The 27640-nt window shown below is 45.5% G+C and overlaps 1 protein-coding gene and 1 long non-coding RNA gene across 2 annotated transcripts in view; one reads left to right on the forward strand and one right to left on the reverse strand.

Moving 5' to 3' along the window:
- LOC134928945 (uncharacterized) overlaps positions 1–27640 on the forward strand; it is a 68231-nt gene that overhangs the window by 20424 nt on the left and 20167 nt on the right. The window contains exon 2 of the long non-coding RNA XR_010178145.1: positions 21245–21278. This is a non-coding gene — a long non-coding RNA (uncharacterized LOC134928945). The remainder of the gene's footprint in view (positions 1–21244; positions 21279–27640) is intronic.
- On the reverse strand, positions 10248–16860 carry LOC134928944 (small ribosomal subunit protein uS10-like). The gene is made up of 2 exons (XM_063924857.1): positions 16684–16860; positions 10248–10575 (listed from the first exon to the last, which is right to left on the reverse strand). Exons 1-2 carry the CDS (start codon positions 16775–16777, stop codon positions 10295–10297), a joined length of 375 nt encoding a protein of 124 aa, XP_063780927.1. The 5' UTR covers positions 16778–16860; the 3' UTR covers positions 10248–10294.

The following is a 27640-nucleotide window of genomic DNA, read 5'->3' on the forward strand; positions in this document are numbered from 1 at the left end:
ATCCCTGGGGTACTCCACTGGTAACATTTCCCTCCTGTGAATGCATTTACCACAACTCTCTGTTTTCTATCCTTCAACCAAGATCTTATCCATTCAATAATCCTAATATCCAATCCCAAACTTTCAAGTTTATTTAGCAGTCTGCGATGTGGAACTGTGTCAAAAGCCTTACTAAAGTCTAGATAAGCTATATCCATGGCTCCACCTTTATCCATCACTTTAGTCACACAATCAAAAAAGTCAATAAGATTTGTTTGACATGATCTCCCCCCAGTGAATCCATGCTGTTTGGGATCCAGTAAATTGCCGGATTTGAGATAATCTACAACTCTTTCTTTTAAGAGTGTTTCCATCAATTTCCCTACTACTGATGTAAGACTCACTGGTCTGTAGTTGTTTGCCTCTTCCTTGCTTCCACTTTTGTGCAGTGGGACTACATTTGCTCTTTTCCAGTCCCCTGGAATTACTTCTGTAGCTAATGACTGGTTGAATAATTCTGTCAATGGTGCTACCAGCACCTCTTTAAGTTCTTTTAGTATCCTTGGATGTAATACCCGGCAGCAATGCAATCGCAATATAATTGTGATCGCATCACTGATTTGTGGAAGCCCCCCTGCCTCCAAAGGCAGGAGCAGGGCAGCCATTTCTTGGTTTGCAGCGGCCGCGTTTGATGACCCGTATTTGATGGCACGCCCACCCAACGCTGAGTCGCCGGCACTGGAACGCTGAATCGCTGACCTGTTTTGCCCCGCAAACGCCTCTGCCTTTCAATCAGGCAGAGGCGTTCGCATAAGTGAAATGCAATCACATCTCACTGGTCACGCACGCACAGTGCGACGCTTACTGAATTGGGCCCTGTATTAGAAGCGCTTGCCTGTGCATGTATTAAATTATGAGAGAAGTGATATTATTTGTACCAGTTAAAAGCAACTCATTACCTTTGAAAAAGTCACGTGGAGCGTGACGAAATGCGTTAGGACCCGCCTCCTATACACCTTGCTCAGGTGTCTTACATGCAATACAAGCTCAGCACTTCCAGACGGCAATATTCCGGACGGCTTCCAGCTCCTCAACAGCCGCTGCCATTCACGTTGCTTAAGCCAGCTGATTTCCAACAGCAGTCTTTCTCCTCTCCGCTGCACAGCTGTTTGTGGGTAACGCAGGATACCTGACCGGGGACGCCCGGTAAATGGACCAACCCACTGGAGAGGTATTTATCATTGATTGACTCACTGGCTCCCTTTACCTGATTCATTACTGGAGCTCTACATATTGCACTTTTGCTTATCATTATTGAGCACCACGAACGGCTCCTATTTTCTGTCACGGAATACGGACTTCAGCAATATACATCACAGCGGCAACTTTGCATAAGTCCCCACCGTGCTGACACTGTGAGATATCTAACTGTGCAACAATTTATGCAGGTTTTATTGTTTTATTCATATTCATTCATTTACAATGTTTTAATAAATTTGGTTACTTTTGAATATTGACACATTGGCTCTCTCTATTGTCATCTATACATTTTTCTGAAATCCAGCGCAGCCGTCTCTCTTTTTCTTGTTTAAAAGCAACTAAGGAAACTTATATATCAATATAGTAACTTTCTTCTTAGGACCATAAAAACCTTAACCCAACATCTTATCTAAAACCAGCCACAATTAGGATAGAACCTGCTTGCGAAATCTATTTCTGTCTATTTATCTCAGGGGTTCTCAACCATGGTCCACAAGGTACACTAACAGTCCATTTTAAGGATGGCCATACTTGAGCACAGGTGACTTAATTAGTACCTCTGTTATTTTGATTTAACTATCTGTGCTCAAGCATGGATATCACTAAAGCTTGGACTGTTGGTGTGCCTTGATGACCGTGGTTGGGAAACTCTGATTTATTTGCCAAAGTAATTTCCTTGCTACATTGACAGATGCTCCATTGCCTCCATTGACAATGTCAGTTCTCTCCTGTTTGAATGCAATGATAATACTTTTCCAATAGACAGAATTGGATAAAACCTGATAGCAAATAAATGTAGCATTGTATTTTGTGTTAGTGTGGCATTAAATGCACTTAAATAAACAGACATTTTCCTCAATAATTGATTGTGTTGCAAATTTACATTAGAGACCAAGAGGGTCATTAAGATCTGATCGCTGCTGTGCGTTTTTGCACAGAGGGTGATCAGATCAGAACTGCGTATGCATATGCACAACAATGCGCAGGCACGTCGGACAGCTACAAAGGGCATAGTCGGTCAGCGAAGAGATTGTGCGAAGGATCCATTCGCACGGGCCTACGGAAGGTGATTGACAGGAACAGGCCATTTGTGGGTGGCAACTAAACGTTTTCAGGGAGTGTCCGGAACAAGCAATTTCAGGGAGAGTGTCTGACGTCTGCTCCGGCTCCGATCAGCAGGATTCAATCGCCACATTAGAGTAAGTCCTGGGCTGCGCAGAGACTGCACAGACTTACTTTTAGCAGCTCAGCTACACATGCGATCGCACACTTGCATGGTGAAATATACTTCCCCTGTAGGTGGTGACTATCTGATTGACCCCCCCAAGGCCAGTGTGATACAAGAAGCAAAGTATTTGGACATACAGGGAGCTATTCAAGTGGGTGTGAGGTTTTTGCCAAATAAAACCTCACACCCAATTTTGAATTACCACTTGTATGCATGCTCCCGATACCTGTGGTAAAACAAAATGGTAGCCTGCTGCACATGAAAAAGAAAGAAAAATCATAATTACCCATCTGGTGGTTTCTGTAGCTCCCGGTGGTCTCCCCTCCATCTTACCACTGGGGAGGGGGCTGCTGGGAGGCTCGGGGGTTTTCTGGGAGATGTAGTACTCTAGTTGTAGTAATCTAAATCCGTCATTACAATGTATAGATTGTGCTCCCATAATGTTTTTTCTTAAAAGCGTTATTTACAATGAGATCCGCAATCTTTGCGTTAGCAGAAATAACAACATGATTATCACATAGCAACATACCAGGGGTTTGGTATCAGATGGGATGCATGCTGTCAGTATAGCAACAACGGCATCCTGTCTGCCGGAATCCCGGCAGCGAGTCCCCTTGTGGGCTCGCTAGCTCGCCACGCTTTGCTCGCCTTGCTTCAGGCCCAGTGGCTCACTTCACTCACCACAGGTTCTATTCCCACTCAGTTGGTGGTGTGCATTCACCATACAAGTGGGTATACCGGGCGGCAGTCGGGATTTCATCTGTTTGCATTTCACCATCTGTCGGGATTCCAGCATCGGTCTCCTGAGCGCCGTGATCATGACAACCAGCATTTTAACTACATCCCCATACCAGTTGTGCAATGAGATGAGAGGAGCAACAAAACTGTTTTCTCTTACGTCCTAGAGGATGCTGGAGACTCCGTAAGGACCATGGGGATAGACGGGCTCCGCAGGAGACATGGGCACTTTAAGAAAGACTTTAGGTATGGGTGTGCACTGGCTCCTCCCTCTATGCCCCTCCTCCAGACTCCAGTTTACTACTGTGCCCAGAGGAGACTGGGTGCATTACAGGGAGCTCTCCTGAGTTTCCTGTCAGAAAGTATATTTGTTAGGTTTTTTATTTTCAGGGAGCCTGCTGGCAACAGACTCCCTGCATCGAGGGACTGAGGAGAGAGAAGCAGACCTACTTCTGTGAGTTTCAAGGCTCTGCTTCTTAGGCTACTGAACACCATTAGCTCCAGAGGGATCGGTATGCAGGTCTCACCCTCGCCGTCCGTCCCAGAGCCGCGCCGCCGTCCTCCTCACAGAGCCGGAAGGTAGAAGCCGGGTGAGTATGAGAAGAAAAGAAGACTTCAGAGGCGGCAGAAGACTTCATGATCTTCACTGAGGTAACGCACAGTGGTGAAGCTGTGCGCCATTGCTCCCATACACCTCACACACGGCAGTCACTGTAAGGGTGCAGGGCGCAGGGGGGGGCACCGTGGGCAGCATATAAACCTCTCTCTGGCAAAAATATATATATATACAGCTGGGCACTGTATATATAAAGAGCCCCGCCAGTTTTTAGTATATTTGAGCGGGACAGAAGCCCGCCGCTGAGGGGGCGGGGCTTCTCCCTCAGCACTCACCAGCGCCATTTTCTCCACAGCACAGCGCTGAGAGGAAGCTCCCCGGACTCTCCCCTGCTTATTTCACGGTGAAAGAGGGTTTTGAAGAAGGGGGGGGCACATAATTTGGCGCATATATATATATGTACAAACAGTGCTACTGGGTAAACATATATTTATATAGTGTTTTTTCCTGGGTCATATAGCACTGGGTGTGTGCTGGCATACTCTCTCTCTGTCTCTCCAAAGGGCCTTGTGGGGGAACTGTCTTCAGATAAGACGATTCCCTGAGTGTGTGGTGTGTCGGTACGTGTGTGTTGACATGTCTGAGGTAGAAGGCTTTCAGGGGGAGGAGGAGGAGGAGGAGGAGGAGAAAATGAATGTGGTGTCTCCTTCAACAACGCCGACACCTGACTGGATGGATATGTGGAATGTTTTAAGTGCTAATGTAAATTTATTGCACAAAAGATTAGACAAAGCTGAAGCAAGGGAACAGCCAGGGAGTCAACCCATGTCTGTCCCTATGTCGCAGGGACCATCGGGGTCTCAAAAGCGCCCACTATCCCAAATACGAGACATAGATACTGACACGGATTCTGACTCCAGTGTCGACTACGATGATGCAAAGTTACAGCCAAAATTGGCTAATTGTATTCGATATATGATTATTGCAATAAAAGATGTTTTGCATATCACAGAGGAACCCCCTGTCCCTGACACGAGGGTACACATGTATAAGGAAAAGAAACCTGAGGTAACCTTTCCCCCCTCACATGAGTTGAACGAATTATGTGAAAAAGCTTGGGAATCTCCAGACAAAAAACTGCAGATTCCCAAAAAGGATTCTTATGGCGTATCCTTTCCCGCCAACGGACAGGATACGGTGGGAATCCTCCCCTAAGGTGGACAAAGCATTGACACGCTTATCCAAAAAGGTAGCGCTGCCATCCCAAGATACGGCTACCCTCAGGGATCCTGCTGACCGCAAGCAGGAGGTTACCTTGAAGTCCATTTACACACATTCTGGTACCTTACTCAGACTGGCGATTGCGTCGGACTGGGTTTGTAGCGCTGTAGCAGCATGGACAGATACCTTATCAGCAGAAATTGAGACCCTAGATAAGGATACCATTTTATTGACCCTAGGGCATATAAAAGATGCTGTCTTATATATGAGAGATGCTCATAGAGACATTAGTCTACTGGGTTTTAGAATCAACGCTATGTCGATTTCTTCTAGACGAGTCCTATGGACCCGGCAATGGACAGGTGATGCCGACTCAAAGAGGCATATGGAGGTTTTACCTTACAAGGGCGAGGAATTGTTTGGGGAAGGTCTCTCGGACCTGGTTTCCACAGCTACAGCTGGTAAATCAAATTTTTTGCCTTATATTCCCTCACAGCCTAAGAAAGCGTCACATTATCAGATGCAGTCCTTTCGATCACAAAGAAACAAGAAAGTACGAGGTGCATCCTGTCTTGCCAGAAGTAAGGGCAGAGGAAAAAAGCTGTACAACACAGCTAGTTCCCAGAAACAGAAGTCCTCACCGCCCTCTACAAAATCCACCGCATGACGCTGGGGCTCCGCTACAGGAGTCCGCCCCAGTGGGGGGCACGTCTTTGAGTTTTCAGCCACATCTGGGTTCACTCACAGGTGGATCCCTGGGCAATAGAAATTGTTTCCCAGGGTTACAAGCTGGAATTCGAAGAGGTGCCTCCTCGCCGGTTTTTCAAATGGGCCCTACCAGCTTCTCCCCCGGAAAGGGAGATAGTGTTAAATGCAATTCACAAATTGTATCTTCAACAGGTGGTGGTCAAGGTTCCCCTGCTTCAACAAGGGAGGGGATATTACTCAACCCTGTTTGTAGTCCCGAAACCGGACGGTTTGGTCAGACCCATTTTAAATTTAAAATCCCTGAACCTAAACTTGAAAAGGTTCAAGTTCAAGATGGAATCGCTAAGAGCGGTCATCGCCAGCCTGGAAGGGGGGGATTTTATGGTATCTAATCTCTGGACATAAAGGATGCATACCTTCATGTTCCCATTTATCCACCTCATCAGGCGTACCTGAGATTTGTGGTACAGGATTGTCATTACCAATTTCAGACGTTGCCGTTTGGGCTTTCCACGGCCCCGAGGATTTTCACCAAGGTGATGGTGGAAATGATGGTGCTCCTGCACAAGCAAGGTGTCACAATTATCCCGTACTTGGACGATCTACTCATAAAAGTGAGATCAAGAGAGCAGTTGCTGAACAGCGTCTCACTTTCACTGAAGGTGTTACAGCAACACGGCTGGATTCTCAATATCCCGAAGTCGCAGTTGATTCCTACGACTCGTCTGACCTTCTTGGGCATGATTCTGGATACAGACCAGAAAAGAGTTTATCTTCTGATAGAAAAAGCTCAGGAACTCATGACTCTGGTCAGGAACCTATTGAAGCCAAAACAGGTGTCAGTGCATCACTGCACTCGAGTCCTGGAAAAGATGGTGGCATCATACGAAGCCATTCCCTTTGCAGGTTCCATGCGATGACTTTCCAATGGGACCTACTGGACAAGTGGTCCGGGTCACATCTACAAATTCATCAGTTGATAACCCTGTCTCCCAGAGCCAGGGTATCTCTCCTGTGGTGGCTGCAGAGTGCTCACCTTCTAGAAGGCCGCAGGTTCGGCATTCAGGGCTGGATCCTGGTGACCACGGACGCGAGCCTCTGAGGTTGGGGAGCAGTCACACAGGGAAGAAACTTCCAAGGTCTTTGGTCAAGTCAAGAGACTTGTCTTCACATCAACATCCTGGAACTGAGGGCCATATACAATGCCCTACGTCAAGCGGAGACCTTACTTCGCGACCAACCAGTTCTGATCCAGTCAGACAACATCACCGCAGTGGCTCATGTAAACCGCCAAGGCGGCACAAGTAGCAGAGTGGCAATGGCGGAAGCCGCCAGGATTCTTCGCTGGGCGGAAAATCATGTAAGCGCACTGTCAGCAGTGTTCATTCCGGGAGTGGACAACTGGGAAGCAGACTTCCTCAGCAGACACGACCTGCATCCAGGAGAGTGGGGACTTCATCAGGAAGTCTTCGCACAGATTGCAAGTCAGTGGGGACTGCCCCAGATAGACATGATGGCGTCCCGCCTCAACAAAAAGCTACAGAGGTATTGCACCAGATCAAAAGACCCTCAGGCAGTAGCTGTAGACGCCCTGGTGACACCGTGGGTGTTCCAGTCGGTCTATGTGTTTCCTCCTCTTCCTCTCATATCCAAGGTGTTGAGAATAATAAGGGAAAGAGGAGTGAGAACAATTCTCATTGTTCCAGATTGGCCACGAAGGACCTGGTATCCGGATCTGCTGGAAATGCTCACAGAAGATCCGTGGCCTCTTCCTCTACGACAGGACCTGTAGCAACAGGGGCCCTGTCTGTTCCAAGACTTACCGCAGCTGCGTTTGACGGCATGGCGGTTGAACGCAGGATCCTAGCGGAAAAAGGCATTCCGGATGAGGTAATTCCTACGCTGATAAAGGCTAGGAAGGACGTGACAGCTAAACATTATCACCGTATATGGCGAAAATATGTTTCTTGGTGTGAGGCCAGGAATGCTCCTACGGAAGAATTCCATCTAGGCCGTTTCCTTCACTTCCTACAGACTGGAGTGAATTTGGGCCTAAAATTAGGCTCCATTAAGGTTCAGATTTCGGCCATATCCATTTTCTTTCAAAAAGAATTGGCTTCTCTCCCAGAAGTACAGACTTTTGTGAAGGGAGTGCTGCATATTCAGCCTCCTTTTATACCTCTGGTGGCGCCTTGGGACCTTAACGTGGTGTTGAGTTTCCTTAAGTTGCACTGGTTTGAACCACTTCAAACGGTGGAGTTAAAATATCTCACTTGGAAGGTGGTCATGGTATTAGCCTTGGCTTCGGCTAGGCGAGTGTCGGAATTGGCGGCTTTGTCTCATAAAAGCCCCTATCTGGTTTTCCATATGGATAGAGCGGAATTGCGGACCCGTCCTCAATTCTTGCCTAAGCTGGTGTCATCTTTTCATATGAACCAACCTATTGTGGTGCCAGTGGCTACGCGAGACTTGGAGGATTCCGAGTCCCTTGATGTAGTCAGGGCTTTGAAAATTTACGTGGCCAGAACGGCTAGAGTCAGAAAAACAGAAGCACTGTTTGTCCTATATGCGGCCAACAAGGTTGGCGCCCCTGCTTCAAAGCAGACTATTGCTCGCTGGATCTGTAACACGATTCAGCAGGCGCATTCTACGGCTGGATTGCCATTAACAAAATCTGTTAAAGCCCATTCCACTAGGAAGGTGGGCTCGTCTTGGGCGGCTGCCCGAGGGGTCTAGGCACTACAACTATGCCGAGCTGGTACTTGGTCGGGTTCAAACACCTTTGCAAAGTTCTATAAGTTTGATACCCTGGCTGAGGAGGACCTCCTGTTTTCTCAATCGGTGCTGCAGAGTCATCCGCACTCTCCCGCCCGTTTGGGAGCTTTGGTATAATCCCCATGGTCCTTACGGAGTCCCCAGCATCCTCTAGGACGTAAGAGAAAATAAGATTTTAAACCTACCTGTAAATCTTTTTCTCGTAGTCCGTAGAGGATGCTGGGCGCCCGTCCCAAGTGCGGACTACTTCTGCAAGACTTGTATATAGTTTTGCTTACATAAGGGTTATGTTATAGTTTTCATCGGTCTTGGACTGATGCTATGTTGTTTTCATACTGTTTACTGGTTAGTATATCACAAGTTATACGGTGTGATTGGTGTGGCTGGTATGAATCTTGCCCTTGGATTAACAAAAATCCTTTCCTTGTACTGTCCGTCTCCTCTGGGCACAGTTTATCTAACTGAAGTCTGGAGGAGGGGCATAGAGGGAGGAGCCAGTGCACACCCATACCTAAAGTCTCTCTTAAAGTGCCCATGTCTCCTGCGGAGCCCGTCTATCCCCATGGTCCTTACGGAGTCCCCAGCATCCTCTACGGACTACGAGAAAAAGATTTACCGGTAGGTTTAAAATCTTATTTTTACAGTTCCCCTCCCCCCCCACATTCCCCGAATCCACCCAAAACTGTACTTCTGTTTAGTAACCGAAAAGATAATAGAGTTACAGGAACCAATTCCTTCTTTATATTTTAAATTATGTATTGAAAGTTAAAGATTTTGATTTGAGAAAAGTATAGTAATTTATTTTTGTTTTCTATAAAACGTACATTGTATACTAATGGTTCTGGAATAGCAAGACATAACAGATTTAATACAGAGGTTAGCAGGTGAATTAAGTAATATATAAATTACTGGGTTATGCGTATGCAAATACTGGATGGACTGTGGAGGTCCCCAAACTGTGGCAGCAGAGGGATCTGGATGGATCAGTCTTTGCAACTTGGGACTTCAACCCATAGGTAGGTACGGGGTTTAAAAAAAACCTAAATAAATATAGTATTAATGGCACTTTACTGGAAACTACTGAGGAAGGGCAACTATTTCAGGTGACTTAAGGCAGGTAAGCAATGTAACAGAGCAATGAGGAAGGCTAGTCAGATGCTTGGTTGCATAGGGAGAGGAATCAGCAGCAGAAAGAAAGAAGTAATAATGCCACTGTATAGGTCATTGGTACGGCCTCTTCTAGAATACCTTGTTCAGTTCTGGAGGCCATATCTTCAGAAGGATAATAATATATTAGGGACTGTGCAAAGAAGGGCAACTAAAATGGTCCATCACGAAACATACCCTGAAAGACAAAAATCTCAATATGTATAGTTTGGAGCAGAGAAGAGAAAGGGGGGACATGGTAGAAACTTCCAAATATATCAAGGGTTTTAACAAAGTCCAGAAGGGAAACATTAGAACATGAGGACATGCACTGACACTGGAGGGAGGTAGGTTCATGGTAAATTTAAGGAAAAATTACTTCACAGAAAGTGTAGTGGACAAGTGGAATAGCCTCCCCCAGAGGTGGTAGAGGCTAAGACAGTAGGGATAGACATAATGTTATCCTTACAGAGAAAAATGGATCAAATAAGGTTTAAGGTAAAATTATGGTAAAAAAGGGGAAAACTAGATTGGCCAAGTGGTTCATATCTGCCATCAAATTCAATATTTCTATGTACAAGGCAAAACCAACCTGGTTTTGCCTTGTACATGATTACGATTTTTTTTATCTTTTTTTTTTTTTTTTTTCCTGTTATGGTCTTTTATTCAGAAAAAAGTGCCATTTATGCATCAGCAATTGTGACTTTAACTTCTACACCAGGTTCAATACTGATGGAAGTGATCGGTTTCACAATCTCAGAAGGACTGTGCAGGTCAATCAGGCGTTTGTGGATGCGCATCTGGAACCAATCCCACATCTTGGAACCCTCACCACAAGGTGTTTTTCTTGTTGTAATACGCATGGTCTTGGTGGGCATACACACAGGTCCCTTGACCTTCAGGTTCTTCTCCTTGGCTCCGCGGATTAGATCAGCACAGACTTTCTCTAAGGATTTGTTAGGGTCTCCTGCCCTGTGCTGCCACGTCGTCATGGCAACCGGGAGACAAGTGCTAGCGGAGTAACCTGAGCGCAGCTGATACTCCGGTTCGGGTGTTTTGCTGTGCAGTGGTTACAGGCTCTGTGCACGGCAGGGGGTCCGGTGCTGGTTTTTGTGCTCACAGTCTGTGAGGTCTGAGTGGGGCGTGGACAGCACCTGCTTTATAAGGCCTCTTCTCAGGTTAAGCAGATGCTGCTGAATCTTTGTTGGTTAGTCAGTTCCTGAAAGTTAGCCAGTACTGTGTAGCTTTGTATTTGTTGTTTATACTGCAAATAGGCCTGGGGATTTGGTACTACACTCTGCCAATCCAGACCTAGCAGTAAGACAGGAGTCAGTCGTTTAACCTGCTGGGGTTCTTTTGCTACTCTGTGAACTTAGCAGGTTTGCGGCTGCATTCTCAGACTGCCTGCCTAAATCCTGTCTCACTGTGCAAGGTGTTCAGGTATTCAGTTTAGTGGCAGTAAGCTGAACCTGTGCACTGCAAGTGAGGATTAGGATTGTGGAGACTCTCCTTGTGTCTATCGTTCCATCTCTGACCAAGGAGTTTACTGCAACACCCGTTGGTAACCCTTTAGGGTTTTGCTGTTGCCCTTAGCAACAGCATTTCTGGTTCTCTACGTATTAAAACACAACATCTTGCTTTTTTCATCTGAGCATTCCTAATAATAGGGAGACACCCAGTTTCTTAGCCTCTGGGCTTCTCTGTTCACTTTGTGTTTATTTTGTTACCCTATCACCTTCTGTGTACGTAATGTCATATTCCCCAGTCTGTCTGTGAGTTCATTTGTTTTTGCATCCCTATCCGTTCAGACACCAGTACATTCCTGCAGGCACTGGTGTGCATAACAGTTCAGACACCAGTACATTCCTGCAGGCACTGGTGTGCATAACAGTTCAGACACCAGTACATTCCTGCAGGCACTGGTGTGCATAACATATTCAGCAGCCTAATACTCCTGTTGAAATTTTGTGGGAATATGGAGCATACCCCTCAAAATACTTTGCAACAGGTGGTCGATCAGGTGCAGGTCCTGACTCGACAATTTAATGATTTGTCCATTAAAATGCACACCTCCCAGGCCGCTGGCGGAACTTCCGCAGCAGCAGCACCTTCAGGGGTTAGGGAGCCGAAAGTAAATCTCCCGGATCGTTTTTCTGGAGATCGCTCGCAGTTCTTTTGTTTCAAGGAGAGCTGCAAGCTGTACTTCCGGCTTAGGCCTCAGTCTTCAGGGTCGGAGATTCAGCGGGTGGGCATAGTGATTTCCTTGCTACAAGGAGACCCACAGGTCTGGGCATATGGGTTGCAGCCTGACTGTCCGTCGCTTAAAAGTGTTGATGCTTTTTTTACGGCACTGGGCATGTTGTATGATGACCCTGACAAGACGGCCTCAGCCGAGGCTCAGATTTCGATCCTTAAGCAAGGGCGAAGGCCAGTTGAGGTTTACTGTACGGAGTTTCGGAGGTTGGCCCATGATACCCAGTGGAATGACCCAGCCCTGAGACACCAGTACTGAAGAGGTCTTTCTAACCAGATAAAAGACCAACTGGTACAATATCCCTTGCCTGATAGCTTGGATCAGCTCATGCAGTTATCCATCCGGGTGGATAGACGGCTGAGAGAGCGTAGGCTTGAAAGGGAGACCGAGGTTTCCTTCTTTCCCAAGGGAACCTCAGACTCTGAGGAATTTTCCGAGGAGCCTATGCAGATTGGGGCTACCCGCCTCTCCTCGCGTGAGAAGACGCGGAGGAGACAGCAGGGGTTGTGTTTGTACTGTGGGAATAAAGGTCATGTGGTAGTATCATGCCCAGAAAAGCCGGAAAACTTCAGGGCCTGAGGGTGATGGGAAATATCCTGTCAGGCCAGAAGTCAGAATTTCCCAAGAAGACTTTTATCATTCCGGTGACCTTGAAGATCCTCGGTCAAACTGTCAAGACTGAGGCCTTTGTGGACAGTGGGGCCGACTGTGTTTTTATGGACCGCCAATTTGCCCTGAAACACTCTGTTCCCTTAGTACCCTTGGCATCGGAAATTGAGATTTGTGGGTTAAACGGGGAACCATTATCCCAAGGTAAAATTACCTCTTGCACTAGCCAGATTTCTTTGTTTATTGGAGCCACACACTCTGAAAAATTGTCCTTTTATGTGACTGTCTGTACTTTTGCCCCATTGGTGTTGGGGTTACCCTGGTTAAGGGCCCACAATCCTCAATTTGACTTGGTCTCTGGGGAGATTCTTAGTTGGGGTACTGATTGTTTCAGGAGTTGCTTGAGCCTTCCAGTCAGGCTCTCGTAGCTAAGTTTGCCAGGATTGCCAGGGTGTTATGCAGATTTTGCGGACGTGTTCTCCAAAAAAGTTGCAGAGGTACTACCTCCCCATCGCCCCTATGACTGTGCCATTGATTTGTTGCCAAATGCTAAGCAACCCAAGAGCAGGTTGTACTCCCTGTCACGTCCTGAGACTCAGGCTATGGCAGAGTACATTCAGGAGAACTTGGCTAAGGGATTTATCAGACCTTCACAGTCTCCAGTTGGGTCGGGGTTCTTCTTCGTGGGTAAAAAGGACGGTTCGTTGCGACCCTGCATCGACTTCAGGGAATTGAACCGTATCACGATTAAAAACTCATACCCACTGCCTCTCATTTCGGTCTTGTTTGACCAGCTTCGTACTGCCACCATTTTTTCTAAGATTGACCTACGCGGTGCGTACAATCTAATCCGAATAAGAGAGGGGGATGAATCGAAGACTGCCTTTAATACCCACTCAGGGCATTATGAATATTTGGTGATGCCTTTTGGGCTCTGTAATGCCCCGGCAGTCTTCCAGGATTTCATGAACGATGTACTCAGGGAATATTTGGATAGATTCTTAGTTGTATACTTAGATGACATCCTAATCTTCTCCCATTCCCTGGAGGAATATCGGAAGCATGTACGCTTAGTCCTCCAGAAACTCAGAGACCACCGGCTTGGGGCGAAGCTGGAGAAGTGCGAATTTGAAGTTCAGCAAATCGCATTTCTAGGATATATTATCTCCCCAGAAGGTTTCCAAATGGAGGGTTCCAAGGTACAGGCAGTCCTGGATTGGGTGCAGCCCACTAGTTTGAAGGCGCTTCAGCGTTTCCTGGGCTTTGCGAATTTTTATAGACGATTTATCGATGGATTTTCGTCTATAGTGGCGCCCTTGGTGGCACTCACTAAGAAAGGGGCGGATGTTGCTCACTGGTCTTGTGAGGCTAAAGCGGCTTTTGCCCGTCTCAAAAGGGCATTTGTCTCGGCCAAGGTGCTGCGACACCCAGATCCAGAGCGTCCTTTTGTGGTGGAGGTGGATGCCTCTGAGATGGGTATTGGGGCAGTGCTCTCTCAGATGGGAGTGTCTGATAATCGCCTTCATCCCTGTGCTTACTTTTCCCGTAAATTTTCGCCTGCCGAGATGAATTATGACGTGGGTAACCGGGAATTGTTGGCTATTAAGGATGCACTCGAGGAGTGGAGACACTGGCTTGAGGGGGCTAAGTTTGTGGTCTCAATTCTCACCGACCATAAGAATCTGGCATATTTAGAGTCAGCGAAGCGTCTCAATGCCAGGCAGGCACGATGGGCTTTGTTTTTTGCTCGCTTTAATTTTTTGATAACATATCGCCCTGGGTCAAAAAACATCAAGGCTGATGCGCTCTCGCTGAGTTTTGCTCCAATCCAGGAGACCACCGAGGAGCCGTTGCCCATTGTGTCCCCATCATGTATTAAAGTGGGCATTACCCAGGACCTCTTGTCATTAGTCCTTAGAGCACAGGAGCAGGCTCCTCCAGACCTACCGGTAGGTCTTTTGTTTGTGCCTCCTAGGTTAAGACAGCGAGTGTTCCTGGAATTCCATGCCAAGAAGTCGGCTGGTCACCCGGGTATTGCCAGAACTCGGGAGTTGCTATCTAGGGCGGTGTGGTGGCCCTCGGTGGCTAAGGATGTGGATCAGTGGGTTCGGGCATGTGACATCTGTGCCCGAAATAAGACTCCTAGAGGGGTTCCTGTTGGCCCATTACATCCACTCTCTATCCCATCTAAGCCATGGACCCACATTTCAATGGATTTTGTGGTGGACTTGCCCAAATCCTCGGGGATGACAGCCATCTGGGTTGTCGTTGACAGGTTTTCGAAGATGGCGCACTTCGTTCCACTGGTTGGGCTGCCATCGGCCAGACACCTGTCTGAATTATTTATGCTGCATGTTGTGCGTCTCCACGGGTTGCCACTTGATGTGGTCTCTGACCGCGGATCCCAGTTTGTGGCCAAATTCTGGAGGGCATTTTGTTCCGATCTCCAGATTTCTGTCAGCTTGTCGTTAGGCTACCATCCGCAGTCTAATGGGCAGACTGAAAGGGTGAACCAGTCCTTGGAGCAGTTCCTCAGGTGTTATGTCTCCAAGTGTCAGACTGACTGGGTTGCTCATCTGTCCATGGCGGAGTTTGCCTATAACAACGCGGCTCACTCTGCTACAGGGATCTCTCCCTTCCTTTGTGTGTATGGGCATCATCCTAAGGCCAATTCTTTTGACCCCCTGGACTCCACGCCTGGTGGTTCCTCTGTGGTTTCTGTCCTTAGAGGTATTTGGAGGAAAGTGAAGAAAGCCCTTGTGTCTGTGTCATTAGTGACCAAAAGGGTTTTTGATAAGCGGAAAAGACCCTGCAGCTTCAAATTAGGAGACTTCGTCTGGTTGTCTACCAAGAATTTGAAGTTGAGACAGCCATCTCATAAGTTAGGCCCCCGGTTCATCGGCCCTTATAAGATCACCAGGGTAATCAATCCGGTGGCATTTCAGTTAGACCTGCCCCGTTCTTTGGGTATCAATAAAACATTTCATTGTTCCCTTTTAAAACGGGCGATTAGTAATCCTTCTTCCAGTGGAAGACCTTCTCCTCTTCTGATACGTGGCCAGAAGGAGTTTGTTGTTGAAAGGATTCTTGACTCCAAGATGGTTCGGGGTCGGCTGTCATTTTTGGTGCACTGGAAGGGGTATGGCCCGGAGGAGCGGTCGTGGGTGCGCAGTTGTGATCTTCATGCCCCCAGACTGATACGCTCTTTCTTCTCGCAGTTCCCCGATAAACCCGGTGGTAGGGGTTCTTTGACCCCTCGTCAGAGGGGGGGTACTGTTAGGGTCTCCTGCCCTGTGCTGCCACGTCGTCATGGCAACCGGGAGACAAGTGCTAGCGGAGTAACCTGAGCGCAGCTGATACTCCGGTTCGGGTCTTTTGCTGTGCAGTGGTTACAGGCTCTGTGCACGGCAGGGGATCCGGTGCTGGTTTTTGTGCTCACAGTCTGTGAGGTCTAAGTGGGGCGTGGACAGCACCTGCTTTATAAGGCCTCTTCTCAGGTTAAGCAGATGCTGCTGAATCTTTGTTGGTTAGTCAGTTCCTGAAAGTTAGCCAGTACTGTGTAGCTTTGTATTTGTTGTTGCTTACTGCAAATAGGCCTGGGGATTTGGTACTACACTCTGCCAATCCAGACCTAGCAGTAAGACTGGAGTCAGTCGTTTAACCTGCTGGGGTTCTTTTGCTACTCTGTGAACTTAGCAGGTTTGCGGCTGTATTCTCAGACTGCCTGCCTAAATCCTGTCTCACTGTGCAAGGTGTTCAGGTATTCAGTTTAGTGGCAGTAAGCTGAACCTGTGCACTGCAAATGAGGATTAGGATTGTGGAGACTCTCCTTGTGTCTATCATTCCATCTCTGACCAAGGAGTTTACTGCCACACCCGTTGGTAACCCTTTAGGGTTTTGCTGTTGCCCTTAGCAACAGCATTTCGGGTTCTCTACGTATTAAAACACAACATCTTGCTTTTTTCATCTGAGCATTCCTAATAATAGGGAGACACCCAGTTTCTTAGCCTCTGGGCTTCTCTGTTTACTTTGTGTTTATTTTGTTACCCTATCACCTTCTGTGTACGTAATGTCATATTCCCCAGTCTGTCTGTGAGTTCATTTGTTTTTGCATCCCTATCCGTTCAGACACCAGTACATTCCTGCAGGCACTGGTGTGCATAACAGTTCAGACACCAGTACATTCCTGCAGGCACTGGTGTGCATAACAGGATTTCACATTCCGGCCTGTTAGTGTAATACGGATGCGATGAATGGCCACTTCCTGTTCAACAGATGCTTTGCCCGTGCCTTTAAATACCATGTCTGATCACCTTCCTGACCGACTTATTCATGAGGAATCCGAGCGAACAGCGGTGAGTCAGGAGAGGGCGGACAGCAGCTTACATACACCCAACTGGATGCAAGAACAGAGCACATGACTACGATTTAAAAAAAATTTGCGGACGAAATCCCAGTCCTCCAGCAACTCGGACCCTATTACATATACCCCATTATCTCTCTCACTCTCTCGCATTCTCTCATTCTCTATTATTCTCTCTCTCATTCTCTGGCATTGTCTCATTTTTTGCTATTTTCTTTGTCATTCTTCAACATAGGGTTTGCTAAAAGTTTATTGATGCTTTTGGGGATAAACCCCAAATTTCTGATAAACAAGTCCCTGTGGAATTATCTGTCACATCCTCTGTCATTTTCTCTTTCACGTTCATTCTCTGTCTCCTCTGTTCTATAAGATTTGAATGCTAAGGAGCTGTGGCAGAAGTGTATTACATTAACTATAGTGTGAAAGAATAACTGTATTTTTGGTAAAATAGACATAAAACATCAGTCTTTGGGGGATATGTACTAAGCAGTGAAAAGAGCGGAGAAGTGAGCCAGTGGAGAAGTTTCCCATGGCAACCAATCATCAATGAAGTAATATTTATAATTTGCATACTTTCAAATCATACAGAGCAGTTGATTGGTTGCCATGGGCAACTTTTCCACTGGCTCATTTCTTCACGCTTATCACTGCTTAGTACTTTACCCCCTTTGTTTTGAATAGGAAATTGGAAAACTTTAAACACTTGGGGGCATGTCCAATTAATCAAGAGGTTTTTTTTCCCTAAAAATGAATGCAGCTGCCATTTTCAGTTGTCACGGTTATGCGTGCTCCCGTTCTCATGCTATCCAATTGTAAAAAATCGAGCACAATAATTTTTCTAGCAAATATACCATTAACATGGGGAAATCAGCCTGTACCCCAACAAAACTAAAATTTTTTTTTTTTTAACAGTATGGGTGTTAATTACTGTGCCAAAGGAAAATATATAGATTTTTTTAAAATGTTTAAAGTGAATGATTTGTGCATGTTTTAAAAAAAAAATTCAAAAAGCTATTTTTTTTAATAAATACTTTGCTTAAATTTGTGATGCATAAAAATCCTCCAAAAGTTGTTTTTTTATGTAAATAAAAAGCCACTTCAATTTAAAAAAACAAACAAACCTGTGACTACCATTGGCAATCTTAAAAACTCCTATCCCAATGGAAGGGGGCGGACTTGATAGACAAGTAGAGTGATGTTTCCTGTGCAGCAGCAACAGGTCAGTGATACAAACGGGTGGCTGCTGATTCTTGGGTAAGGCAAGCCAGCACTTCTATTACATACAACATCACATATATGTTTAAATTATGTGCCAACTGACTCCCCCTGCAGTATGTGGTAGGAACTGCAGCCCAGGGGCGGCATACAGCACCCCCATATATCTTTTAAACCAGTGGTCTCCAACCTTAATTGGGGTGTGAGCTACTTTCGGAAAATAAAACCTCTGAAGGAGCTACCCCCTCCCCCCAATGCGCGTGCGTTCCTGCAAAAGTGGGTGTGGCCTCACAAAAGTGGGTGTGTCCTCACAACTACAAGTAATGCCCCCCTGCACATAGTGCCAGATACACAATTAATGCTCCTCAGCAGTGCCAGATACAGAAATAATGCCTATCAGCAGTGCCAGATACACAAATAATGCCCCCAGCATTGCCAGATACAATTCCCCCCGCAGTGCCATTTAAAATGCCCCCCCCCGCAGCACCAGATAAAATGGCCCCCGCAGTGTCCGATACAGTGCCCCACACAGTGCTAACAATTGCAGGCTTCTTCTACTGGCGCCGGTGCTGCTCCTCCTGTATGAGGGACGGAAGGGGAGGAGAGCGCAGTGCGCGCCTCTCCTGTAAAGTCTGGAGAGCGGCTGCGATGAGGGTGACAGAGTCTTCGGCGGCGGTGGGCATTTAAAATATGGTGACGGTAAGCGAGCCAATCAAAACTCATGGTCCGGCAGCCAATCAGGTGCCACCACTGCCGGTCCACGATCTCTGATTGGCTTACGGCTTGCACCATTTTAAAAATGAAGGGAGGAGGAGTGCCAGTGACTGCCAAAGCCCGTGCTCTCTGTGAGCTCCCTAAAATACTACGGAGAGCTACCGGAAGCTCGCGAGCTACGGGTTGGAGATCACTGTTTTAAACCATTATTCTGCACTTTGCAGAATTTCATCCCAATAATGACATGTAATTAATGGCACAATTATGCTAATTGAAAACTTCCAATTGCATAATATGTTATTGCGTGTGTGTGGGGGGGGGGTATTGGAAGGTGTCTAAAGGGTTCTGGACCAAGTCCCCAAATTGTACCTGACAGTAAAGATTTGCACCTGGTCTGAAGATGAAAGAAAAAAGCTGTGTTAATTCCTAGAGGAATTACGTGGTTAAAACTCTCACATCTAATTGAATACAAAAACCCAGTAGTTGCGTGAAATTTTACACGCTGTGGGAATAGGTTTTTTTTTAACCGTTTTCAAGTGAATATGCCCCTTGGTGAAGGTATTTTTTTAGTTCCTAAATATAACTTCTTACATGCAGACTGCTGCCTTCTTTTCCCTTTTATATGCTGAACAGATTACTTTTTTATCCACTGGATATCAATTTTAAAATTACAGTGACATATCTCACTGATGGAATCAACAAAGAAATACTGTGTTGTTCCTTTAAATAGATTAAGAAAATATTTTCCCACACTTACTATGTAGCGTGCAGTTCATTTACTTCAATCGGGAATTCTGAGAACTGATATGCAAATTAAGAGAACTTCTTTTATTTGCTTCATTCTAATAATGTTGTGATACATTTTATCCATAACACATTTGATGTTTCTGAAGGCACAAAAGTGTCTTCCAAACTAAAGGGACATGCCTTTTTAGCACTGAACAAGGATTCTTACTACTTGTTCCCAAGTCCTTTCCCTATTCTTTTCAGTTCCCTTAAGGGCCTAATTATTAAAAAGCATTAAAATAAATACTATTTTTAACAGCCAAAATACCCCCCACACACAAAAAAACAACATTCCACAGCCACTGGACAAAAGACTGATTTTTTGTCTTTATTCTGCTAGCTCTCTTATTCATCTGGAGTGTTCTAGAGTAAGCTTGCTCCGAGATCTCTGGGAACTGTAATTGTGTCTCATTAATTCTTACAGTAATGTAGAGTAACTATAAGGAGCATGCAATTAGTGGCTTGCTCAGTCAATAGAGCAGCTAATCAGCTGACAAAGGATTGTGCACCCGACCCCTCAGCCTGAAAGGAAGAGTTACTATTGTCATAAGTTTGAGAAATGCAGGCAGACATGTTGAATTGCTGCAAAACAACAATGAATGTTGCTTTTTAAATTATTTTTAGTTATATGCAGGCAATTGTCATTGGATAATTTGTGTGCTTAATGAAAATATATATTTAAACTTTTGCGGGAGATAAAGTTAAGGAGTTGCTCATAGCAGCTAGTCAGATTTTAGCTATCATTTATCTAGCACAGAGAATAAAATGAGCTAGACATCTATGTACTGAGACTTGGGGAGAGATAAAGTTGACAGAGCTAAAGTACCAGCCAATCAGCTCTTAACTGCCATGTTACATGCTGGGTTTGAAAAATGACAGGAGCTGGTTGGTTGGTACTTTATCTCCATTTACTTTATCTCTCTCCAAGTCTTGGTAAATAGACCCCTTAGAAACTGGTTGCTATGGGCAACGTCTCCACTTTATGTGTCTTAAAGGTTTGATACATAACCCCTTAGTACAAAACATATGTTCCAATGGATCTTGTATTTAAGGTTTTAAAATGGCCTATATGACCTGAGATTTTCCTCTCCCAATCTTGACCAGTTTCACATTTTGGGGTACATTTAAAAAAGCTTCTAAAAATTAAAACAGTTGATTTTGCCTATAGCAACCAATCAGATTCTGTCTATCATTTCTCTATTGCATGCTAGAAAATGATACACAGAATCTGATTGGTTGCTATGGGCAATGTAACCTCTTTATTTTTAGAAGCTTTAGTAAATTTACGAGTGTGTATGTATTGTTAGAAATGGCTGTGCTAAAAGTAGACAAGAAGATATCTGTAAAAAATGGTGTTTATAGAGAACTAGGGGGACTCTATTAGTGGGTGGAACATTAGTAAACATCACAGATATCTCTGGACTTGTAGAATAAATAAATTGCAAATATACTTCATTTTGTCATAGTATCACAGGATTTCTGACAACACAGAATAGTTCCCAAAAGATGCATTTTTTGAGTTGTCTGTTCATGTAATAATGTTCTTTGGCTTCAACAAAATGGCCACTGTTATTTGTTTGACCTATTTATTGGATCTAGTGTATGATTCTCACTTATGTTTTCACTTTACTATGACTATGACTAGGAAAAAAGTAAATGCAGCACAAATAATTCTCCTGTTCTCCTTTGCAGTTTCTTGGCTGCTGAGAGTGATGTGAAGCACTGGGTGAGTAACTGTAAAATAATTGTCATTTTTGTTGTTGTTACTTAATTGGATGTGAAATTAGAATTAATTTCAACAGTTGAATTAATTTATACCATATTATATTAATTTGATAAGATGGTCAAGATGGATTTGTTTAATTTTAGTGTAGGTTTTTGCACGTACTGATTAATTTATGCCTCATTCTTCTTTTTCTCTCCTTTTTTAACATACATTAAATTTATAAACACTGTACTTTTTTAATTAAATTCAGTTCAAATGGTTTATTGTCACTACAACATTATAAAATGTCTACGTGAAATTACAATGCAATGCACTCCAGTGATGTGCGGTGAGTTAAACGGCAGGAGAGGCACTGGTCTTATTAACTCTCCCCCACCCCCACCCCCCCAATGAAGAAGGGAAGAGGGAAAAAAACAAAAAAAATGTGGGACTCCCCCTATATCACGGAAACCAGCACCAGGCACAACCAGCAAGGGGGGATAATACCATAGCAGGAGGGACACTCAGTGTGGGGTCCCCTTGCCATCACATTACCCATCCCTAAACTGGTCAGCCCAGGGCTGGAATTCTTCAAAAAGTGGGGACACCCAAAAATAAAATGTGGTCCCGCCTCCTGAACAACAACCAGCACTGGGCTGATAGCCCAGTGCTATGCCCCGCACCTCTGGTGGTGGTGGGTGTGGGGTTCATGGCAGGATAATATTGTTCTTTACAGGTGGCCTACAGGTCCCAGCAAGCCTGCCCAAGCATGCCGGCACTTGGAGAACCACAAGTGCCAGCATGACCGGACATTAAGGGCCCTCTGACACCCGTAGTTCACCTGTAATGAAAATATTAAAATAAAAACACCACACCATATGTTTTCATATTTTATTGTGCTGCATCTTCACCTGGGGGCGGCGGCCTTTCAGCTCTTTTGCATGGCCACCGCCACTCCAGGGCTTACGGCGTCTTCACCTGGTGTACGGCGGCCTTTAAGCTCTTTTGCATGGCCGCCGCCCATCCAGGACTTCCCCGGCGACTTCTGCCTTTAGGAGCTCTTCGCTGCTCCTCCTCCGCTGTCGGACTGATGCTGCTGCCTCGCACTCACTTATATAAGTCAGGCAGAGGGGGCGGGGCGATGACACGGTGAGCCGTGATTGGCTCATGGTGGCCATCTTAAATGTAAAAAATTACGCTGAGGCGCCATTTTTAAATGGGTACCCATTGCTGAACTCTGCAAAATGGCTAGCAGGCACAGGATCCACCCGGATCCAGGCCTGCCACCAGCCGTGCTATGTCCGCCATCACGAACCCATCGTGTCCCGCCACATAAGCTCGCTACCCAGCGGATCCAGCACTGTAACTGGGCAGATCCTGCACTGGATTCGCTGGGCCAAACACATCTCTTGGACTGACAGGGGCGTGCTTTCATGTGAGTGAATGCACGCTCCTGTCATTGAGGCACCTGTACTGGTGCCACTTTTACATGCATTTTCAATGGGCTTACAGCCCAAAGCTTGGCCTCACCCCTGCCTGCCCCTCCCCCTTCTCCCGCTGCCTCCCACCTTGCTATGCTGCATCACCACCAGAGGGGTGATGATTAGAATAAAACAAAGATGATATCTATAACACGGACTCTTTGTATTATTTTAATCATTATGACAGGGGAGGCACTGCCTCCCTTGCCTCCCCTGACTGCACATCCCTGATGCACTCATGACTCCAGTATGGTATCCGGTCTCTAGGTCAACAAGACTTAGGTCGACAGTGTCTAGGTAGACCACTATTGGTCGACAGTAACTAGGTTGACAGGGTTTCTAGGTCAACAGGGCCTCTAGGTCGACATGTTCTGGGTCAACAGGTCATAAGGTCGACATGAGGTTTTAATTTTTTTTCTTTTAAAAAAAAACTTTTTCATACTTTTCAATCCACGTAGACTATGATTGGGAACGGTAACCTGTGCCGAACACAGTGGTAGTGGAGCGAGGCACTTTGTCTGAAGCATGGCGAGCAAACCGAGCCATGCGAGGGGATGCGGTGCACTAATCGTGGTTCCCTGTCACTGTATGGTGAAAATGACCCCAAAAAAGATGAAAAAACTCATGTTGACTTTTTGACCTGTCGACCTAGACCATGTCGACCTAGAGTCCCTGTCTACCTAGAATCCCTGTCGACCTAGTTACTGTCAACCAATAGTGGTTGACCTAGACACTGTCAACCTAAGTGTGGCGACCTTCAATACCACACCCCTTCAATATATATATATATATATATATATATATAATAGAACATTGTTAAAAATTGAAACTAACATATAAGAGGGAAAGAAACTGTTCCACAACCTGCTGGTACGGCATTCAAGACACCGGTAACGTTTCTTGGTGGACAACAAAAAGAAAAGCGAGTAACGTGGATGACTAGGATCGGATGCTATAATCCTCCTAGCAAAAATGTCAACCATCTTAAGCAGAGATTGGCCAATTTATTCTCTCAGCAGCTTTAACTACACTATCTAAAAAGCCACGGTCAGAACACTTAGAATTCCCATACCACATGGTAATCGCATAAATCACAAGACTCTCAATTACGCAGCAGTCACAAGCGTTGGCCTTGGTAAACTTGCTACATGAAGTCTTCGCAAGAAGAAAAGGGGTGCTGAGCATAATTCTATGATTACTCTGCCAAGTTTTGTCTTTAACAATATAATTTTAACAAGCTATAGTCTGCCCAAAACAAAGTGCAGTGGATTTAATACAGTTCTTCAGACATATGCAGCCCCAATGATCACGGTAAGCCACTTACCATATTCGCTCTCTGGTGCGATGATTGAGCACTCAGATCCACAGAAACAGGTAAGTAAATGCCACTGGGCATGTGCAGCAGCTCCATTCCATCCTTTATACTACGTGTAGTGGCCACTGTCCAGGCTGTGGGGAAGATGGGTTTATCTGGGCAATTGGCTTATGACATCAGCCACAATCCTTTATTAAATTCCTAACATAACATTTTATTGCCTGCACATAGATAAGGCAGCTATTTTGTAGCGGCTTGCATTAAATACTAGTAAGGTGTGTGTGTGTGGGGGTGGGGGGGGTTTGGATTGTCTATGTTGTAGACACCCCAGAAATTCCCCAATGTTGTACATGACTATAAATACCCTGGATTTGTAGACCTGGGAAGAATGTCAACAGGATATTCCAAAGGGACAATGAGTTAAACAAGTTAAGAACAATGAGTATAAATAGGCATCAGAACAGTGAATGTAGAATGGGACAAATAGCTACAACTGAAATGATCTCCTTGACTAAACATGTTCCGGAAGCCACTAAGTATCCATCATAAATCAAGTGACTGACTGGGACAGAGATGCTTTGAATTTTCAAGAAAAACATGTCACACATTATTGAATAGTAGCTTCTAAAACTAAATGCAATCTTAACAATAAAGTAGATATCATATCTCAGCAACATGAGGGGGGGGGGGGGGGGGGTGAGATTTATCAAAGCCTGGAGAGATAAAGTACCAGCCAATCATCTCCTGTCATTTTGCAAGCTGTGTTTGCTGATTGGTTGATACTTTATCTCTCTCCACTTTATCCCTCTACAAGCTTCAATATATCTCTCCCCCTTGGTGCCTATTTATGAAACAGTGCAAAGCCATAAATCAAGTGGAAACTTACAAGGTTTTTTGGGGCAAAATGAAGTATCCCTGCTATTTGTAAATGTTCACTTACTACTGCCATTTCATGCTCATACATTAGTTATCTATGGAGATGGCAATATACTCTATGTAATTGAAGATGGCAGTCCGGCCAGAGAGATATCTTTGAGTCCTTTCTGGTAGATTGAACACTGTTCAGCTCCCTCATTGGGTAAAGCTTCAATGAACAGCCTAATCATCTTGAACGAGCAGTAGGAAGTTTTTCACATGAACAGCATCTTATAGGATATGCAACGTCTGTAACAGTTTCTTTATAAATTGCTCTAAGTAGCATCTCCAATCGTGAATAGCATCAATATGTGTTATTCTATGCGGCAAAAAATATGGAAAATAATACACAGTATATGGTCATACAAGTCCTAAAGTCATACACACATAAATTACATTTTAAAATATCAATAAATATTGGGTAGTTCTTCTTAGGCTGCATCCTTGAGCATGAGCATCCCACCCCAAAAAGTAAAACCAGCTACAGTGCTGACAACCTATGTTGGTAGTGGCAAAATTAGGTGGACAAAGTAGAAGCCCCCAAAATTGACGAAACCAGAACTAGGCTATGCCAGCCAGTGCTGGTGGCAGTATAGCAGAGAAACAAGCAGCATGGGGCCTCCTTTCCAAAGTTCCAACCAGCACTTGGCTGGTCAGTACAGTGCTTAATACCCTAGGGAATCGGGCATGCCCATTGATAGCTAGGGCTATTTGTACACCCCTTGGTAGTGGATGGCAGTTAATATGTTAACTAAACGTTACATTCTTTCTGTGATACAATACAGGTCCTCTTATGCCCACACTGACTAAGTGGTTGGGCATGCTTATTCTTGTGGTGATACAAGCTCCAATGTAACCATGGCTGCCAGGGCATGCTGTCAGTTGAGGAAAATAAATGCCAGCATTTGCTGGCATGAAGGGTCCGTTGGGAATTCTAATGAATAAAGAAAAAAAAACAACAACAACAAAAAAGACACAGAACATTTTATAAGAAAACAAAGACACCAACACATAAAACCTTTTTTTCATCTATTCATTTCTCACCTAAATTTTGAGGTCCAGGGGGTCCTTTTTGGGCCATGGTGGCACTGATGAGGTAAAAATAAAACTCTCATGAGATGACAAGTACTTGTCCTTTATGGAATCCAGCAGTAAAGAGAACGAATCAGCTTCTATTTACACAGTTAGGATTTCTCACGTTCTGAGGTCCAACCCTGCTGTAATACACTGTACTGATTATTTTAAGCTATTAATTACCGTATATACTCGAGTATAAGTCGACCCGAATATAAGCCGAGGCACCTAATTTTACCACAAAAACCTGGGAAAACTTATTGACGCGAGTATAAGCCTAGGGTGGGAAATGCAGCTATAGCCGTACACAACCCTCATACTGCCAGATATGCCCTCATAGTGCCAGATATGCCCCCACAGTGCCAGATATGCCCTCATAGTGCCAGATATGCCCCCACATTATCAGATATGCCCTCATACTGACAGATATGCCCCCACAGTGCCAGATATGCCCTCATAGTGCCAAATATGCCCCCACAGTGCCAGATGTGCCCTCATACTGCCAGATATGCCCCCACAGTGCCAGATGTGCCCTCATGCTGCCAGATATGTCCTTGTGCTGCCAGATATGCCCCCACAGGGCCAGATATGCCCTCATAGTGCCATATATGCCCCCCACAGTGCCAGATATGCCCTCATACTGCCAGATATGACCCCACAGTGCCAGATATGCCCTCATAGTGCCAGATATGCCCTCATAGTGCCAGATGTGCCCCCACAGTGCCAGATATGCTCTCATACTGCCAGATATGCCCCCCCACAGTGCCAGATATGCCCTTGTACTGCCAGATATGCCCCCATAGTGCCAGATATGCCCTTGTACTGCCAGATATGCCCCCACAGTGCCATATATGCCCTCATACTGTCAGATATTCCCCCCACGGTGCCAGATATGCCCTCATAGTGCCAGATATGCCCCCACGGTGCCAGATATGCTCTCATAGTGCCAGATATGCCCCCACAGTGCCAGATATGCCCTCATACTGCCAGATATGCCCCCTCAGTGCCACATATGCCCCCAAATGCCAAATATGCTCCCCCAGTGCCAGTTACAACTTACCCTCCGCCGCTCCCGCGCTTTTTTGTGAAGGAGGGACACGGAGGACACAGCGCGCGCCTCTCCTGTGTCCTTCCTGCGTCTCCGGTGGCAGCGGCGTGTGTGTGTTAAATGAAGTGCCGGTTCGTAAGCCAATCAGAGCTCACGAACGGGTACTTCATTTAATAGACCTGCCGCTGTCGCCGGAGACGCAGGAGGGACACAAGAGAGGCGCGCGCTGTGCCCTCCGTGTCCCTCCTTCCCATTGACTCGAGTACAAGCCGAGGGGGCTTTTTCAGCACAAAAAAAAGTGCTGAAAAAGTCGGCTTATATTCGAGTATATACGATATATATATATATATATATATATACACAACTGAGAAAGCGGCACTCACGAGTCCTTTTTGAGAGGAATAATTCAGACGAACAACGTCATAAGGTGTTCAACGTTTCAGTCTATTTCAGACTTTTTTCAAGAACTAGTGCACAAACAATGAATAAAAACCTTAAATAGTGTAGTCCGTCATGTGCGCCATGCCCCTCTTCCGGACGCCACCAGTCC

Source organism: Pseudophryne corroboree, chromosome 5 (genome assembly GCF_028390025.1).
Source record: "Pseudophryne corroboree isolate aPseCor3 chromosome 5, aPseCor3.hap2, whole genome shotgun sequence".
NCBI classification, from domain to species: Eukaryota; Metazoa; Chordata; class Amphibia; order Anura; family Myobatrachidae; genus Pseudophryne; species Pseudophryne corroboree.